Source organism: Fundulus heteroclitus, unplaced genomic scaffold, assembly GCF_011125445.2.
Source record: "Fundulus heteroclitus isolate FHET01 unplaced genomic scaffold, MU-UCD_Fhet_4.1 scaffold_50, whole genome shotgun sequence".
NCBI classification, from domain to species: Eukaryota; Metazoa; Chordata; class Actinopteri; order Cyprinodontiformes; family Fundulidae; genus Fundulus; species Fundulus heteroclitus.
The window spans coordinates 1,340,926-1,361,466 of record NW_023396923.1 but is presented as its reverse complement, the minus strand read 5'-3'; the positions used below and the strand labels follow the sequence as shown (position 1 = coordinate 1,361,466).

The 20,541-nt window shown below is 43.3% G+C and overlaps 1 protein-coding gene across 3 annotated transcripts in view; it reads left to right on the top strand.

Annotated features, from left to right (window-relative positions):
- The first annotated feature begins 6,860 nt into the window (after nucleotides 1-6,860).
- zgc:162331 (CCP domain-containing protein) overlaps nucleotides 6,861-20,541 on the top strand; it is a 57,640-nt gene continuing 43,959 nt past the window's right edge. For 2 of the 3 annotated variants that reach the window (XM_036132415.1, XM_021311981.2), the window contains exon 1: nucleotides 6,861-7,580. In XM_036132415.1, the coding sequence (XP_035988308.1) occupies nucleotides 7,280-7,580 (301 nt within the window). In that variant the 5' untranslated portion in view covers nucleotides 6,861-7,279. The remainder of the gene's footprint in view (nucleotides 7,581-20,541) is intronic. The other variant, XM_036132414.1, reaches the window with a different exon arrangement.

Genomic DNA, 20,541 nt, shown 5'->3' with positions numbered 1-20,541 from the left:
AGCCATGAAAGCAAAATATCTGGAAATTTATTTCAGTGAGAGCCATATAACATATTTTGAGACTGAATTCAACTAAATATGACTATGATAAGCCTCTGAATTTATTCTTTTAAATAATGTTGTTATAATACTCACCATTAATGCGACTTCTGGTGCTGCATGGATTTGCTGATGGCTTTGTAGTCTTGTTGGTACTTGGTAAGGTTAAGCTTCATGCAAGCATTGAGGCTTTCATCCTTTAAAGTGATCGTAGGTTGAACTTGATGTTGTTAAGATGTGAGAATGACTGCTCACATGCATACGTAGATCCAAACATGGTCAATACAGCAATACTCACACGCTGCAGTGTGTGGTATGTGACAGGAAGCACTTTCCAAGTTTTGATAATCAGCTGGTCTTCGGGTTAAAGTTTTTTTAATTTCTGCCCACATTTGCTTGCTCGCCAACTCTTCTTTCTGTCGTGCAATTCTTTCCAAATCTTCATTCAGTGACTTGAATTTATTCACCCACATGTCTGAGGCCTTCAAGTCAGCCACTTCTGCTTCAAAATCGCTGACGGAGACACCAGGAATGTAACTCAGGTCGGCATTGTTCAGTGAAGACTGGATGGGTGATGAACTTGAAAAGACGAGTGTGCTCACGAAATTCTCCAAAGCGTGTTTTGAATGACTGTAGCAGACTGGATGTGAAGCCAGCTAGCTGGCGGAGATCAAAGTTTTGAGTGGGCTCACTTGCTGTGCGTACATCTTTAAAATGTCTAAATTTTTTAAAATGTAGTAAACGACATGTTTCAAGATCCATGATAAAGAGCTCCAGCTTGTTTTGAAAAGCAAACCAACTTGTTGAAGGGATAAGACTTTATTTCCAATTCCTTGCATTTTCACGTTGAGCTGGTTCAGATTTTCAGTCATATCCACGAGATAGTAAAACTTCAGGAGCCGCTCAGTTTCGGCTAGCTCAGGATGCTCGATGCCTTTCATTGCAAGGAAAGTCCGGATTTCGTCCAGGCAAGCCGCAAAACGGCAAAGTACCTTCCCTCTTGACAACCAACGCACATTGCTGTGCAAAAGCAGACCATGATAGTTATTTCCAACTTCATGCAGCAGTGTTTTAAACTGGCGATCATTTAGGGCTCGGGCAACAATAAAGTTGATCACACGAATGTCCAGCGACATCACTTCGCCAAGCTGCCCGTCACACATCTGAGCACAAAGTGCCTCCTGGTGTAGAATGCAATGGAAACTTAGGATGGGTCTGTTTTCATGTTCATGGAAAAGCGCCACAAATCCTTTGTTTTTTCCCACCATACACGGAGCACCATCAATACACACTGAGAGAAGTTTATCCATAGGTAGATTTTTTCCTTGAGCGAACTCCATGAAAGACTTGAATAAATCCTCACCTCTTGTGGACCCTTTTATTGGCAGAACAGCAAGACTTTCTTCGTGCAGTGTGTCACCAGCAGGATATCTTGCAATCACACTGAACTGTGACAAATGGCTTGCGTCTGTTGACTCGTCCAAAGCCAGGGAAAAGAACAGCGCTGCATTTATGTCCTTCACCTGCGTTTCATCCACTTGGTTTGCCATCATGAACAGTTCTTGCTGACAGAGGCATGTCTTTTATCCGTTTGATTATCTTGTCTTTGTTCGGAAGATCATCAAAAAGTTCATTGGCTACATCCAGCATGAACGTTTTAGCATACTCGCCATCTGTGAATGGTTTTTGGTTCATCGCTATTGCTAAAGATCCAGCAAAGCTAGCGGAATTATAGTCACCTTGTCGGGTCCATACGCGGAGCTGCTGCTGGCTAGCCTGCACGCTGCTCAGTAGCTCTTGGCACGCTTTCTTCCTGCTGTCTCCCGCCGGGTATTTTGACGCAAAGGTAGCATGGCGTGTGTCGAAGTGCTGCTTTACATTTGACCGTTTCATCGATGCAATTTTGTCATTGCAAATTAGACACACCGCAGAACCTGCTCTCTCCACAAAGGCAAATTCTTCGGTCCATTCGTCCTGAAATGTACGATACTCCTCGCCTTTTTTTCTTTTTGCCATCTTCTTCGTTGAAGGGTTAGCTTTGAGCTAATGCCCAAGCAGACTGATTCAAAAGGGGGCACCTGTTTACCCAGCAACAGCCAATGTAGGCTATTATCATCCAATTAAAACAATGGACTGCTCTTGCAGCCAATAGCAACCCTGAACAGGACATGAGCAGTGGAAAATCGATGCATGGATTAAAACAGGTTTTAATCCATCCAAATTAAATATTTTGTTTTATCTGCGAGCCAGATGAAATCATCAAAAGAGCCACAACTGGCTCGCGAGCCATACGTTCCCGACCCCTGTGCCAGTGGGAAACATGACACATCGCTAATTGGACACCACCCTTTGACTTTTTTTTATCGGCACTAGTGGTTAGTTTTTTGTATAGAGGGCTGACAGGAAAGGGGGTACAAGAGGGGGGGAGAGACATGCGGCAAAAGACCACAGGTTGGCGTCAAACCCGGGTCGGCCGCATCAAGTGCTAAGGCCTTGGGTAATGCGAGCTAACCAATGCGCCACCGAAGCACGCGCCGCCGGACACAGACTTCCGGCGGCGCCCCTGGCGGCAGCAGCCGAACACAGCTCTGTACCAACTCGCGGACTTTTTGCATAAAAATGCATAAAAATGCCGCCAAACTCGCTGGAAACCACTCATCTACCCAGCCGATCAGTACTTGACCGCGAGCGCCTGTTGGAGTTGCGATCAAGTTGTGTTTTTGGACTTTTAAATACCACGCTCGTCTGCTTACGTGACTGTGGCGTCCTACGGAGACCAGCCCCGGAGGCCTGTGAAGCGGCGGCCTCGACGAGCAGCTCACGCCGGAGGAGAGCGACGCGGAAGCGGTGTAGCCGGCTGAAGAAGCGCGGGTGCCGAGGAGGTTTAGCAGCGAGGCTAAAGGCTAACCCATTCAGACCGCCGCTACCATCCATCTGGCTTTCCAACGTTCGCTCACTGGACAACAAAATGGACCATTTACAACTCGAGCTCTCTACAAAGAGAGAGTTCAGGGACTGCTGCGCTCTCATTCTGACCGAAACATGGCTTTCATCATCAATCCCAGACAACGCCGTTAGCCTGGAGGGGCTAGCTACTTTCCGCGCCGACAGACAGACAGAACTCTGCGGTAAGACCCGAGGGGGCGGACTCTGCGTTTACATCAATAACACCTGGTGTAAAAATGCTAGATTAGTCACAAGTCTCTGCTCTCCGGACATTGAGCTTATGATTATTAGCTGCAGACCTTTTTATCTGCCTAGAGAGTTCACTGTTGTTATCATCGCAGCGGTTTACGTCCCTCCCAGCGCTGATACTAAAGAGGCTATGACTGTTCTCTATCGGACTATCTCTGAGCTGCAATCTGCACACACAGAGGGTGTTTTCATCATTGCTGGGGATTTTAACCAGGCAAATATGAAAACTGTTCTTCCTCATTTTTACCAACACGTGGATTTTGCAACTCGGGGAGAGAACACTCTAGACCTAGTTTACACAAACATAAAAGGAGCATTCAGAGCAGCCCCCCGCCCCCACCTGGGCTCTTCAGACCACCTTTCTGTGATGCTAATTCCTGCATACAGGCCCCTGCTGATCAGAGCAAAACCTACAGCGAGGCAGGTGAGGGTGTGGACTGAAGGAGCAATGGAGGCGCTCCAGGACTGTTTTGAGTGCTCTGACTGGAACATGTTCAAAGCTGCAGCAACTTATGAGGACAAGATCAACATTGATGAGTACGCCATGACCGTGTCAGCCTACATCAACAAATGCATTGAGGACGTCAGCACCACCAAGACCATCATCACCCGAGCCAACCAACGACCCTGGATTACTGCGGAGGTCCGTCAAGCGCTAAAAGCACGGAACTCAGCCTTCAAGTCTGGTGACAAGGAGGCTCTGAGGACAGCGAGAGCCAACCTGAACCGTGCCATCAGGCTTGCAAAGCGGAACCACAGCCAGAAAATCCAGGAGCTTTTCCACGATGCCAGCAACACCAGGAGCATGTGGAAAGGCATCCGGGCGATCACTGAATACAACACGCCCTCCCCCCCGGTGGGTGAAGTTGATGCTGACTTCCTCAATGGACTAAATAACTTCTTTGGGAGGTTTGAGGCACTAAACAGCACTCCAGCAGTGAAAGCTGTTCCCCATCAGGAAGAGGAGGTCCTCTGCCTTGACACTGCCGACGTGTTGAAGACTCTGAGGAGAGTCAACCCGCGAAAGGCCCCAGGCCCCGACAACATACCTGGGCGGGTGCTCAAGGAGTGTGCAGGTCAGCTGGCTGGTGTCCTCACAGACATTTTTAACACCTCGCTGGACCAAGCCACAGTGCCAGCATCCTTCAAGTCTGCCTCCATCATTCCGGTGCCGAAGAAACCTCAAGTCACCTGTTTCAACGACTACCGGCCTGTTGCACTGACTCCCATCATGATGAAGTGCTTTGAAAGGCTGGTAAAGGAACACATCGTCTCCAGTCTCCCCCCAACACTCGACCCGTTCCAGTTTGCCTACCGACGGAACCGCTCCACTGAGGACGCCATCTCCTCTGCTCTTCACCTGAGCCTGGCACACCTGGAGGAGAAGAACACGCACGTGCGGATGCTGTTCCTGGACTTCAGTTCAGCGTTCAACACCATCATCCCACAGCATCTGGTGGGAAAACTGGAGCATCTGGGCTTCAGCACACCCCTTCGCAACTGGCTGCTGGACTTCCTAACCAACAGACCTCAATCAGTCCGGGTCGGACAGAACACCTCTGATGTCATCACCCTCAGCACGGGCTCCCCTCAGGGCTGCGTCCTGAGCCCCCTGCTGTTCACTCTGATGACACACGACTGCGTCCCCAGGTTCACCACCAATCACATTGTGAAGTTTGCGGACGACACAACGGTGGTGGGCCTGATCAGAGACGACAACGACCAGGACTACAGAGAGGAGGTGGAGCAGCTGGTGGGCTGGTGCAGAGACAACAGCCTGATCCTGAACGTGGAGAAGACGAAGGAGATCATCGTCGACTTCAGGAAGAACCGGCCTCACCATGCTCCACTGCTCATCAACAGCTCAGCTGTGGAGGTGGTCAGCAGCACCAAGTTCCTGGGGGTGCACATCACGGACAACCTCAGCTGGACTATGAACACCATGTCACTGGTGAAGAGGGCACAGAAGCGACTGTACTTTCTGCGGAGGATGAGGAGAGCCCGCCTGCCCCCGCCCATCCTCACGACTTTCTACAGAAGCACCATAGAGAGTATTCTGACCAGCTGTCTCTCTGTGTGGTGTGGAGGCTGCAGTGCCTCCGACTGGAAGAACGTGAGGAGAGTGGTGAGGACAGCAGAAGGGATCATCGGGGCTTCTCTTCCCTCCATTAAAGACATTTCATCGCAGCGCTGTGTGTCTCGAGCCCGTAACATCATTAGGGACCCCTCACACCCCCACCATAGACTATTCTCCCTGCTGCCCTCTGGAAAGAGGTTCCGCAGCATCCGTTGCAGGTCCACCAGGTTCTGCAAAAGCTTTTTCCCTGCTGCCATCAGACTGTTGAACTGCTGAAGTATAAAAACGGACTGTGTACCACACTCGACCCGCTAATTTGCACATTTGTATGTATCATATCGCTGCTGCACTTTTTCCGGAAACGTACTGCAAAACTGTTTACAATGCAACTGCCTATTGTTAAATCACTGCTGCACCTTACTGCATAATTGTTTACATTGCTTACATTGTTTTTACATTTCAATCTGCCTACTGCTCACTGCTGCACTTTATCCGAAAGTTAATTGAAAGTTATCCTGTATTCGACTGTGATTTACCACTGCATTTTTCTTATCCTGTACTGTAAATTCACTGCAAGGTATCCTGTAGAGTTACTGCAATCTTTCTGAGCTGTATGAAAAAACGAAATTTCGTTCTGTATGCACTCTGTGCTACAAAATGACAATAAAGAAAGTCTAAGTCTAAGTCTAAGTCTAAGTCTAAGTCTTTGACTTTTGAACCGTAAGTTATTCTGCCTTTAGTGGGTATTTGAAAACATGAATGTTACATGAATGTGTTATGTTACGTAAATCAATAATGGACTCTACCAATGAAAAAGCTCTCAAGACTATTTCCATGTGTCAGGCTTTGCATATATTTGTCTAATTTACACCCCTAGATGTTTGTTTATGTAAATGTTGTGTTCTTCTGTATACTTAATTGTTTTTTGTTGTATATTTGCCATTTGTTGAAATATAAAAAAAAAAATGAATATTATCGGTGACTTCCAGTTCAAAAGCCAAATGGCGCTGTCGTCCAATTAGCGAAGTCTGATATTTCTGATATCTTAATGTCATTATGGTTTTTTATGTTGTGTTCTGGATTTGTAGTCCTGTTTTTTTAATATGTTGTTGTGTTTTCATTATGTTATTGTGTACTTCAATAGTTAGTTGTTTTTTTTTACTTTGTATTTGTTTCAAGTTAATGTTGTGTTTTAAATTTGCTGTTGTGGTTTAAAATATGTTGTTTTTTAATTTGTATATGTGCTTAGTTAATGTTGTCACTTTTAATTTGTAGATGATTGTAGACTTATTGATGTAGTTTACACTTCAGGGCCACCATAGTTTTCTTCTGAATACAAGTTTTAAAAACCTCCTTCTACCAGGTGAGATTGCATCTTCATTGAGGAATCTAAAATATTTCTTACAAGCAGCAGTCCCTGCTTTCAAACTCCAAGAGAGAACAATTGTAAGGCTAGAGAGGGAAAGCGCATTGACCAGGAATATCTGGATTTAAGGCTACATGAGCTCAGCAAATGAGTAGGTGTTACGCAAGAGCTCAGTCCGCCCAGCTGGAGATCAGGGAGAGAGAGTAAGCAGTCGAGTGAATGAGTGAGCTGAGGGACGGAAAGGAGGAGGCTGGAGAGAGAATAACAGCAAGTGAGCTGAGAGCAGGCAGATTACAGCTGGATGCAGCCCATACGCGTACGTACAACTGTCTCACATAATTTATCTCTCTCATGCAGCACTGCAAGATCATGAGGGGAGATACTATTTTCTTCCATCTACAAACGGTATGAAGAGAAGTAAATTAAGAAGAATATAAAGAAACAGTGGGAAACAAAAGACAAGGGAACGACTGTAGGAAAGACAATAAGAAGAACGCAACAAACTTCCCCTCTAAAGGATTTTTCAATTTGTTTGTGGCCCGATTTTGAGGCTGTGAGTACCTGTCCTCGTCCTCTTGAAGAGCTCTTCATATCCTGACACCATGTCACTGAGGGTTAGATCAAGCAACAACAGCTCTGGCTGCCACCTCTGGGTGATGCTACTCCCCCTGCTCTGCTCTCTGTTCCTGGCACGGGTCTCCACTCTGAGCACAGAGGACTCACAGTCCACCGCTGCCACGATGCTGCCAGAGGACTGGACCAGCAGCACCACAGTCCCACTGCAACCAGACCTGCAGACTGTAGCTCAAACACCCACAGAGGAGCCAGCGGAGGCACCAACAGAAGATCAGATGGAGATTCTGACAGAGCTGCAGACTCAGGTCTTCACCAACAACTATACAGGTTGGGCCATTTACCACTCAACCACTCATTTTGTGTTTTCTCTTACTATTTTTGAGAGTGTGTAACTTTTACTTATGAGTTAAAAGTTTAGACTGAAATAAACTTTAGGATGAATAATGACCTAACTTTGAAAACTTACCTTAAGATTACTTTAAAATGTGTCATGGCTTTTGAGTCTCACATACAAAAAAGATGGTACTGATGTGACAAATTGTTAACCAGCAGCAGACAGCAGACACTTTGTCAGTTTGGAAAATCAAGGAAGTACTAATTAGAGAGTTGAGCAAAGAAAAAAAGCTTTCTACCATTGCAAACAAACCCTATATGAAATTTTGATACACATTTACATTCATAAAGAACATTTCTTTATATTTTGACTTTTTCTTCAACCTAACAACACTAGTGTTGTGTCGTTTATAAGTGTTCCTTTCAAATGAATGAATAATTTGTGTGAACAAACTGAATCAAATCACTTCACCGACTGATCTGTTACTTTCTCAGTTAAAGACAGTGTGAGTTGGTCAGGAGTTGAACTTTTCACATTCTTTGACTTACACAATCTGCCTCTCAAAGCAAACCTTAGCTGTTAGCTAGCCGTGTGTCCACCTATTTAGAGGACACAGAAAAAGGAATGAGGAGTGATTCAACAACTAATACTGTGCCAGAAATGGTGCTGATTAACTCACTCTGATACTGGACGAATCAGTATATGATTTGTTCACGTTGTTGTTGAGTCAAGATGTGTGAACCTAATGAACAAACTAAGTACTACCACTGAGTGATTTGCCAACTAGTGCAGTGCTGCTGCTGACAGTGGTGCTGTGTCACAGTGCGAATGAAACTCATCCTGATGTGTGCAGTACAAGAGTCAGGACCTGATTAGTTCGCTCTGACAGATTCATGCAGTTTATAAGACTGTACGAAACGGGTCATTATTCGGTTGCACTGTCACTAAGACTGTGTTGCAGCGTGAACAAATCATGCCCTGATTTGTGCAGTACAAAAATCGTATTGAAAGTGGCGGTCATTTACTCACATACTACATTAATGGACTAAGATAGGACGGACGTGATTTGAGATAGATAATACCATGATGTATGCAATAGATTTTTTTCTGATATAATCTGGTATTACAGTGTTTCATACAATGTGACACATTGTTAACTGTTGTCGTTTCATACAATGTGACACATTGTATGAAACGTGATACAAGTGATAGATTTTTGCCCCAAAAGTCATAGTTATATTTTTTCCTGTTTCTATTTCCATTTAGAGCTCTTTAAATAGCACAAAAACTGTGACCTAAGCCATGAAAATGTAATTGAATGAACTGAATGATTTGGTGAACAAATCTTTTGTAACAAATCATTTTATATGAACTGATATTAGTGATTTAGAGCATCAGAAATCAGAATCAGAAATATTTTAATAATCCCAGAGGGAAATTGCAGTTCCAGCACAACCATACATACATCACAAACATTTCAGGGGAACGATTGACTGAGGCCTTGCTGCCGAGGACCCCATCTGACGCTGTTACCATAGGGTGCTGCCTTTAACTCTGTGGAAAGATAGGAGCCACATTTGGGGAGGAAGAGGAAAAAAAACATATTTCACACTTTATCCTATTCCAGGATACAGTTTGAGATATCAAAAAAACCTCACACGAGAAAAGCACATAATACGAGACCTTTATGCAGGGGGTTAACCTTGGAGACTAGTCGCATGAACTTTGTATGTTGTTGTGAGCATTAGTTATGTGTGGTTGTGTGTGTGGGTGAAAGTTTTTTTTTTCCATGAACGCTGTCCAGAAGGGCCATTGTCTTTGATATGATGGAAAAGCGCCACAGTTCAGAACAGCTCCCTCCTCCCCCGCGGACATCAACAGATGACCTCGGGGGAGGAGGGAGCAGGGGAGCACCTCTGAGCCCTCTCGCCGTAACATCCAGGGGAGTTTTACTGATAGGAGAGGCATAATCCAAATACACAATTTGATATGTGAACAAGCTGCACCAACTTTTCTGTCAGCTTTAAAGTCCTTTCATCGCTGGTTTCATGTGGCGAACCAATATCCCACATTTGTTGGGCTTTTTTCTGCGTTTCACATCCAGATTTTATCCCATCTCCCCTTTGAGTTCAACCACCAAAGCCAGTCTGCACTCCAGCGCATCCAGCTTGCGGCTCTGCTCCTCCAACTTACGGGTCAGCTCGTTCACGGCCTTAGTGATCGCATCATATGCGGCCGGTAGCCTAATCAAGGCCATAATTGCTACCGACATCCGCTGAATTTGCTGATACATCAAAAATCCACAGAATCCAATTAGCAGAAATCCAAGTATCATGAATCCAAACATGTCTTCCACGTCCTCGACTGACAAAATCGAACAACCACCATTTTCCACCTGTTCCAAGAATCTAGGGTGTATCCCATGAAATGTGTCCCATCTGGACAGGACGTCCCATCTGGGCAGGACCCTGACTTCCCATTGAAAAAATTTGATCAATAGCATTGAGAGACCAGCTGACTAAATCCATAGTTTCAGAGTTCGGGTGATATGAAGACAGTGCTCAGAAAGACAAGACACAGCAGCAGCAGGAGGGGGGTGGCAGAGCCAGAGCAGAGAGAAAAGCGACCATCTCCGAAGAGAGAGAGAACAGAAACGAGCGAGAACAGAAAAAGTACACTCAGTTCAGTGTACACTCAAAATAACTGCCATTCCCATTACTAAACAACACTGGCCATTTCCAATGCCAACTAGCAGTCTGTCCTCTGTATAGTGTTGCCCATACAGACATTGTTGCACTTTACCCCAGCTTGTTACCTCCTCACATTATTCACTTGTGCCTTGATCTGTGTCTCTTTAGCTCCACTCACATCCATCTGGGACTGATCCATAGGAATTGCCTTTATTGAAGGCTGGGCCTTATCAAAAATCCTTGCATATGATTGGATAAGCCACTTGTCTGTCATCTTTATCGACGTGCTATTTCAACCACTCACACCAAAGCCAACCCGTGACGCAGTGAGAGCGACGCAGGAAAAAACAAAACTTTTTTATTTATTTTTTTTTAATGTGTTTGCGGCTCTAGTAGCACGCATTTTATTGACAGTGAGCTGACAGGAAGAGGGGGGAAGACAGGTGGCAAAGCGCCGCGGGTCGGAGTCGATCCCGGGCTGACCGCGTCCAGGACTAAATGCCTCCTAACATGGTTCGCGCTAACCGCTCCGCCACGGGCGCGCCCCGGAAAACAAAACTTGCCAAATCCGGTCGGGAGAAGGGCGAAAACATGGTTTCCACCAACAAAAGCCTTCAGAGCCGTTCTCTGATGTTCTTTTAATGAAACAATATTAGGTAGATTGGACAACACGGAAGAAATAGCAGCATCAATGTTAACGCTTGCTTCCTCGATGCAAGCCGCCATTGCTGTCTAAACAGCCTCACGTCACGGTCGCTTCTCCACTACGTCACATCTATGAAACTCCAGCCCTGCGTCCTGATTGGCTGGAAAATAAAATTGGTTGGAGAAATCACTCTCTATGGGAGAGGTCCCAGATGGATGTGAGTGAAGCTAGGTGGAGAGATATCAATCTGGCTTGGGTCAGGTTAACACTGACATGCATTGCTTGTAGAAAAGGGTCCTGTCATTTCAGCTGGCCTCGCACATCCCCATTCTTTTTATGGTCCTAACTGTGAGTCTCACTTGCAAAAGAGTTGCTAGATAGAGTCCAAAAGTTTGTCTGTTTTTGTTTCGGTATTGCAAGATGACAGATTTCTGACTTCTGAGGCCAAACTTTGAAGTTGGGGTTGTAATAGATCCTCCTCTGTAAGTCTCCTCCTCTACCAGCTGTTGATTAAAGGTAGATTCTACCTGAAGCACCATCCACAATTCAAAAAATAACTGCAGCACCTCAGCTGTGCCTCGAGCAGAGATATAAAAGTTAAAAAGGGCATTCTCAACAGCCGAATTCCATCTCAATAGCTGCTGTGCAAAGGTAAAAAATTGTGAACTGAAAAATTGTGAACTGATGTTCATAAAAACACTGAGCAAGTATATATAAATCTGTATTGTAGCCAGTCTCATGGAACAAAATACAGAAAACAATCTACTCAACAGGGCCCATACAGAGTTTTATGCATTAATTGTGAAACCAACATCTATCATGGCTAAAAGATAGAACACAGTGAAACTCGGTGACCAGGTCTACATGTCTGTTTGGTCTCAGCATACTTCAGTGCAACCAGTCAGATATGTGTTAATGTTAAGAAATGATGAGTGTGATGCACCACTCCCAGACCATCCCAAGGTGCTTTACCTCTTATTTACTGGCCAGCTGATTGTAGCCATAACTGTTACATAAATTACCAAATATGGTAATGGTTTACCTTGTGTGTCAGAGGTGACAAGTGGACTATAATCCGGCTTGTCATCTTTCAGGAAACACACAGGGATGGCTAAAGGCTGTCTAAAGCCCAGCACATCTTGTCTGATATCTAAAATAATACAAGACTTCAACATGGCACACTGAATGAGCTTGATATGATTATAACTACTATCACATTGCATGGTGCAAGATGCTCGACTTCCAAACTTGTTGCTGGTGAAAACTCTACAGTCATGCATATTTGCGGTAACTGGGCAGGTTGTCTTACCCCTTGTGTTTGTGTATGTATATATATATATATATATATATATATATATATATATATAGTGCAAAGTGGGTTTTTTTCCAGATAGTTAAATTTTATTCTTGGGACGGTGGGACGGTTCTGCTCAGAGGAACTCCAAAGAACAACACACATCTTCAACAGCAGACATGTCAGAAAACACACCACAATCACTTTTAGAGTAATCCACACCAACATTGCTGGGCCACCAGATGACACTGAACACTGTGGTACCCAGTTATCTTCTTAAAAATTCAGTAATGGAAATGTTTTCATCAGAAACGTCAACACTTCTGATAAAAGTAGCCACTGCTGAAATCCACTAATCCATCCTGTTTTAGCACACTTTTATAGGACGCCAACTAATGCGCAATCCTTGAGAAGAAGCACATTAGCAATCCTAAAATGTAATTCTCCTTTAATTGACCAATCAAGCCCTTACCCTGTTATCCACCATACTGAAAAACAATGAACTGTGTCTGTTAACTTATACACTCCAGCTTTTCAGTCAACACCAGGATATTTGCAAACCATTGTTGTGAGTAAATGGCCAGCCTTGTCTGCCCTGCCTTGTTCTGGATCAAATTCTTGTTCTTTGGATTTCCTGTTCTGACCTTGCCGTCATTCAAACACCTCATCGGCTTCTGTTCTCTGGACACGTCCTGAACTGTTTGCATGACCCACGATCCTAGGCAAGCCCCTCGGACCTGTCAGCCATCTCTTGCCTGCCCCACCTTGTATCAGCCTGCCTGCTTCCAGGACCAGATCCCTGTCTACAGCCCTGCTTGACCTCTGACCAGCTGTCTCTCTGTGTGGTGTGGAGACTGCAATGCCACAGACTGGAAGAATCGTGAGGAGAGTGGTGAGAACAGCAGAAGGGATCACCGGGGCTCCTCTTCCCTCCATTAAGGACATTTCATCTGAGCGCTGCATGGCCCTAGCCCGTAACATCATCAGGGACCCCTCACACCCCCACCATGGACTATTCTTGCTGTTGCCCTGTTGGAAGAGGTTCCGCAGCATCCGCTGCAGGTCCACCAGCAGGGTCCGAAATTAACACTCACCAGTCGCCAAATGCGAGTAAACTCGCCATTTGGCGAGTGAATTTCAGAGGGCTAGCTGCCACATGGCGAGTAAATGTTTGGACCAAATAAATTAAAAATAACATAAAAATAACAAAACCCATCCAGAGCTCAGTCTAAACTCCGCCTTCTGCGGAGCAGGAGGCATGAGGGCAGAGCAGCTCCCAGATAAAGCCATCATTCAGGACCAGTCATGGCTGCACGCTGGATTAGAAAACAGTTCTGCTAACCAGAAGCAGACTAAAACGCCAATTAGTCTGTTTATAAGTTTCATTCTTATTTATTCTGCATTTTTTTAACTACGTGCGCTGTGTTTTTGTGCTTCACCGCTCTTACTGCGCCCCCCGCCCTCTCGGAGCCAGGTGCTTTTATCAGCGGCCAGCCTTCAAAACGTGAATCACTACGTTTAATGTCCTTCCAGTCGTACCAAAATGTCCCAATTGAAATCAATAGGAGAGTCAGTAGCTGTTTTTCATGCTCTCTTGTTTTTAACGACACAGAACCAACGGTAGTTCGGGGGGCGTGGTTCCTTGCGCTTGAATTCAGATGCGCAAAATTACGTTACATGTAATTTGGGTTTGCACTTTTAAGGGTAATTTTAAGGAACTTGTAACATCAGGGGCTTTAGCTCAGACCCATTTTTCCGTCTCTCTCCTCTAAAGGAGCCCTTTACAGTCTTCATTTATGAATTTTCGTCACTAGCAGCTGGATCAGGGTAAAGACGCAGCGCGAACCCCTGTGTGCTTTAAGTGTTGCAGCTGAGGGAAAAATGTTGCACCATAGGCTTGATGCACATTTGCACCATTGCATCTTTATCTGGCATTACAAATGCTGTTTCCAAATGCATTTTTGCACCATAATTTCTGCACATACAAACGGTTTTCTTTGTTCTCTTCTCCTGCATTGTTTACATTTCAATTGTTCACTTTTTAATCACTGCTGCAATTTTCCTGCATTGTTTACATTTCAATTGTTTACTTTTTAATCACTGCTGCAATTTTCCTGCATTGTTTACATTTCAATTGTTTACTTTTAATTACAAGCTGTATGCAACAAAATTTTGTTCTGTATGCACTCTGTACATACAAAATGACAAATAAAGATGTCTAAGTCTAAGTCTTTAAAAGCAACACCACGTCCGGCTTGAATTTCGGGGTGTCTGATTTCCTGAGCACAACAATAGGTACTACATATACCATAAGCCCATAAAAAAATTATTTTTTGGTGTGTGTTGAGATGGAAATAAACATAAACATTTTGTTATTTTATGTCTTTTTTATCTTGGCCTGGAAACAACAGAGGCTTTTATCAAAACTATACAAGTGAAACACAAACTGAAGTTTTATATAAAAACTTGCATATTTCTAAGAACCCAACCACGAATCTAACTTGAAATGATTGATAAATCTGGGAACGTGGATTTCTTTAAAAACAAAGAATGCCTCAGAAAGATAAGAGTTTAGCTAAAATGACTCTTGTCCGTGAAAGTAAATCAAGCATATCTTGTAAGAGGCTCAGGAGATATGCCTGTTTTTAAAACACCTCCTTTACTTTTTAATGCTGTCATAATGATACATGTACAATATGAAACAGCTTCTTGACCCTCCCATCAAAACCTGACAGCAAAGTGAGTTTAATTTCCATGAGCAACCATTCATGTCAGTAGATTAATGTTGGACATGTAAGAACACTTGCTCTTGCACTTGCTTACCCACTAAATGGGACAGCTTTGTGTGCAAATAACAAGTTAGCGTGGAATCAAACCAGAGTTCTTCTTATTTCTTAATGAAGCTCTGTCTTAGTCTTGGACTGGCATCTTCGCTCAGCTGAAAGCCGGTTGGGGTTGGTGAGGGGCTGGGGCTTGCGTGCTTCTATCGTGCTCGTGTCAGTGGTGGTGTGCTTCAGGTGTTGCTGTTAAAAACAATTCATTACGTTCTAACTAGAGCTGTTCATGCTGAAGAGAAAGCTGCAGCGTTGCTCGCATGACTTCACTTCCACTGGAGCGTGAGATGCCACTCTCCTTCCTTCCTTTTCCCAACGCACATCCCTCTTTCTCTTTTCCCATCTCTGTCACTGTGTCATCTTCCCACTTTCTGTTCTTTCATTGTTTACTCCTTTTTTGATCATAGCCTCCTTTTCAGCAGCGACATTGTCACGTATCTGCAAGAATGGGTTGAACGGATCAAAAGAAATGCGACCCTCACGTGCCTGGCTGGTACACACATTACTCCCCCCACTCTTACACAACCGCAAGAAATGGACGCACCTGGCCCAAAATGTACCAATCGTCTTAAAGGTTTAAAGCCTAAACACAGTTGCTTATTTCATAACGGCAGCTCTTCGTCTAACCAAGCCAGAGTAAGTACTTTATGCTTAAACAACACACAGGGGATCAGCTGGCTTGCCACATTGCCCCACATGTATGAATTACGCCAGACCAGGGCTTTGCTGTGAGAGCATTTCCAAAAGCTTAAAACCGTGAAGGTGTGATTAATATCAAAGTGTTTGCATGACAGCAAACTGCCTTGACTTCTTCCAGTTCTAAAATGAATAAAGGCGGCACACCAGATTATGTTTGCTTTGTTTGATCCTGTTTGACTTTTGCCGTTAGAGTTGGATTACAGCAGCAACGTTGTGTTTGTGTTTTGGACATCATTGTCGTTTGTGATTTGGCTTTCTGAGTAGAACGGCGGTCATAATTGTCATGTACAGAACATTTCGGTCCAATTAAATAGGCTGTCAGAAAAGCCTTTTCACCCCTGGATCCCAGGGATTCTGTGAATAAATGAAAGGCAGTCTGAGCATTGTCTTTCCAAGCCCAAGTGAGGGAACTACTTTATTTAATAACCCTAAGCTTTAAAAAAAAAAAAGTCTTCATAGGGCCATATGTCAATCGATCAATTGCTCCCTTGTAGATTTATTTTGTTCTTTTGTATGTCAGGGTTAATGTTTCAGACCATTGAAAAAAAAAAAAATCTCTCACAAGGGCTTTCCAATCTGGACCTGTTGGAAAGAAATAGCTTCCCTTTATTAAAAAATGAATTAAGTGTGATTGACCAAACCTACTGCCTGTCCAATAGAATTACCAGATCAGTTAAACGAGCCTGTCCAACAGCATGAATTAGGCTCAGAGTTTTCAAGAAGCAACAAATCTTCTGATCCAAGGAATTTCATAAGCTGCTAAGAAACAAAGTCATAGAATCCATCGATTGACGATAGTGAGGCACAGGCACGCGCAGACATTTTTTGGGGTTAGGTGTTCATGTGAGAAAACGGGCACCTGATGCCAAATTTATCCATAAGATTAAAAAACGTAGTAAGATATGCAGTAGTATTTGAACTAACTAAAAGTAATACACATCAAATAGGGTGATCAAATTAAATGAATACTAGGCTCACAAAAACATGCAAGGGTTTGGCTGCTGGAGGAGGATGGAGGAGGAGGGATGGGCGAGGTGAGGGCTTGTGCGTCCTGTGGATTAAACCATGTCAGAGTTCTCACAAGAACTCACATAAAATGTAGCCTCGTGAGACCATCCTGATCTCGCGAGCTTTCAAGGTTTCACTCGCAGATCAGTCTGGCTACTCTCCGTTAAAGAAAATTTGGAGCAGTTCACCAAACGAACGTCCAATCAGCGTTGGCTTTGAGGCAGGTTGAGGTGACGCAACGGGAAGCGCGACAGTTCAGTCTAAAGAACATGGCGGCTTCAGCCGATGAAACTAGCGTTAGCGTGGCTATCGAGCAAGTTTTATCGGAATTACAGAGTATTTCTTTGCTGAGCTAACGAGCCTTTACCTGCAGCAGCAAGAGTAGCTTGGCTTGTGGTTGTGTTTTGAATGTTGACGAGTACGTCATATGCTTCGTTGATCTGATTGGTTTATTTGGCTTGTCTATCACCAACATAGGCCAATCAGCTAACCAGTATTTTCGCCCCTTCCCAAAATTACTTCAATGGAAGGTTTCCAGATGGATATGCGAAGCAAATCTATCTGGCAGAGTCAGCTTACATAAAATGTACCTCAGATATAAAACGCTTTTTGGGGAGAATTGGAAATTTAAACATAGATCTAGAAATGAGATTATTTTCAATTTGCCGGCTCAGCAATTAGGGAAGCAACTATTGGCACTATAAACTGAAAGTATTTTTTTTTCTGTATACAATATATTGAGTCCATATGGTTCAATGCTAGGTGTGCAACTGATAGACCTTGATACAACCTAACAGAACTGCATATAAAGTTTTTGTTTCTAATGCTATTATTATGCCTCATAACAACAGTAGCTACACTGATGAATTGTTGAGAAACTTCCACCTTTCCAAGTGTGAATACAGACTTCACAGAGGCTGCTGGTTAATTTACCAATTTAGAACTCAGCCATTCTGACTTGTCAGTAAAAATCCTGATCCTGTGTCAGGCCATGATTCTCAATCGTTGAACAGCTACACCTTGCCCTCCTGGCTGAGAATTAGTTTATGCCTCAGGCAGTTTGTAGTGTCATCTCCACCAATGCAAGCACTTGCTATGTGTCATGGTGAAGAATGAGCTGAGCCTAAAAGTAACGTTTCAATTTACTGGTCTGTCTGTGGTCTGACCTTCACCTATGGTCACAAGAGATGGATCATAAGTGAAAGAATGAAAACCCAGATACAGGCAGCTAAAATGTGGTTCCTTCACTTGGGGGCTGGACTCATCCTTAGAGACAGGTGATATCCATAATCTGGGGGAGACTCAGAGCGCAGCTGCTGCTCTTCTGCATCAAAATAAGTAATTTGAAGTAGTTTGGACGTGTGAACAAGTTGCTTCTTGGGTTCCACCCTTTGGAGGTTTTCCAGTAGGGTGACCAGACGTCCCCGTTTTCCGGGGACTGTCCCCGTTTTGGACCACCTGTCCCCGGCTAAAGCTGTCCCCGGAAATGTCCCCGATTTTACCGAAGGGGAATATGTGTTGCGGTAGCTGGTTGCGCTGCTGATAATATAAAGACTAGGAACAGAGCGCACCACTAGATGGCGGTAATGATCCTTTTGGATGTCAGATGCCATTAAAACACGAAGAGGAAGAAGAAGAAGACGAGCGCACCACTTTTAAAACAGAAGAAGAAGAAGTGAAAAGCCGTCAACTGGTGGCAACTGATGGGGAGCTGCTGTGTTATGGTAAGTGTGTTAATCGATTCATTTTATTTGGATCAAGCTGATCCTGTGAGAAATGTTTTTTTTTTTCCAGGTTAAAAAATAATCAATAAAAAGTAAGACAAGACCACGAGTTGCTGCTCACATGAGTAAAAGACACTCAGATAAAATGTAACAGAATGATTGAAAACTCTTTGTAAGGCGCTAATCTGGTACGGTGGTTCTCCATGGATCAACAAGGGTTCGTCTAAAGATGTTTTAGAACTGATTGGTGACCTTTAGTTTATATTTCAGATAGTTAGTTATTAGTAGAGTTATTTCAAGTTGTTTTGCTGATTTATGGTTGTGATTTATGAGCATAGACTTCCAGGCTTAGGTTTAGCTTTTCTACTGCTCAGTTTGGATTTATGAAAGTTCCTCATGAAAAAATAGGAGTCAGTAACAGGAAAACTGAATGAAACAAGATCTGCATGATCTGAGAATGATGGAGGAAGAGATAACTGCCTGTTTAATGTTAATTTATTATGTTGTTTTTGCTTGTAGCTCCTAGTATTGTGGTAATTAGCATTTTTTGTATTTAATCAGAGGAAATAATAATAATAATAATAATAATAATAATAATAATAATAATAATAATAATAATAATAATAATAATAATAATAATAATAATAATAGGACGTTTTCATGTTGTACATTCTAATGTTTTTGGAAGTGATTTTAAATATATAATGTCTCTGTTTTAGAATAATGTAAGATTGATACAAGAGGAGAGAGGAAAAAGATAGGAAGACAGAAAGGAGATTAAATGAGAGTGGAGGAAAATAGGAATATTGATGTAAAGAATGATTGAGGAGAAGGGAGAAATATTTACTTAGAGTATTAATAAAGTTCAAGTGATAAAGCTCTGACATGATATACTCAGGTTTGAGCTGAGAAGCCCAATATTCTGAGGATATAAACTCTTTCTGAGTCTCTGCACTGAACATGAGTTTCACTGCACTTCCCTAGCTGGGGCACAATAAAGAGGCAGTTTAGTTTATTTATTTTTTTTCTTGTGTTTTAAAAATTTCTGTTGTGCACATAATATATCCTCTTCTCCTCTTATTCTATCCAGACCTTTGGATACCGTGGCTGATGCTCTTCAGACACAGAAGGCCTTGAAGAAACCAGAGATGATCTCATGTTAGCGACTCACTGACCGGAGTTAACTCACCTTAAAGGAGCAAACAACATACTCACACATCAGCTACTACCATACACATACATATAATGTAGTTATACACACTTTATGTAAGTTTATACATGCTCATGCTGCACTACACACAAAATCACTGGCATCCATGTCAAGGGGTTTTCCAAGTCTGTGCCTTTGTTTCACCTCACATCACCACAATCCATTGGACAATGTCTTGTTCCAAACAGGCTCTATGCACTATGTGCTCTATGTGCTTATAGCCCATTATGGGAGAAATAAATCTGCTTTGTGATGCACAGAACCCTTATGTGGTCAGTTGACAGTAAGAAACATATATCATCCTTTACCAGCGGACCTGACTGCTACTTTTTGATGTTAACGCAGAAAAACCTATTTTTCATAGGTATGTAGATGTGAACAGAATGAGTATTTGTTGCAGTTTTTTTTAATTTGGGGGGCTCTGTCTTCACAGAGAGCCACCGGCTAAATGTTTGTATTTACTGTTTTTTCTTTTTCTCATGTCACTTTCCCCTTAGGGGGTGGCAGAGCTCTTTGAGCCCCACAAAATTGGAAAACCCTGCTAACCACTCTGGACCCCTCCACTCCCACCACTTTGCCCCAACCCAGAGACACAGTTCTAGTTTCTATTAATAACACTATTTATTGATTTTATTAATCTTAGGATGCACTAAAGGTCTGGAGAGGCACATTCCTGTCTTTTACACTTGATTTTTATTGTTTAAATATTAATAAACATGTAAAAATAAATGAAACCATTACTGTCCCCGTTTCCTAATTTCATCTTGATTAGATGTATTGATTTTTATCCACGAGCAAGAAATGTCCCCAGATTTGATTTTAGAAATCTGGTCACCTTATTTTCCAGGC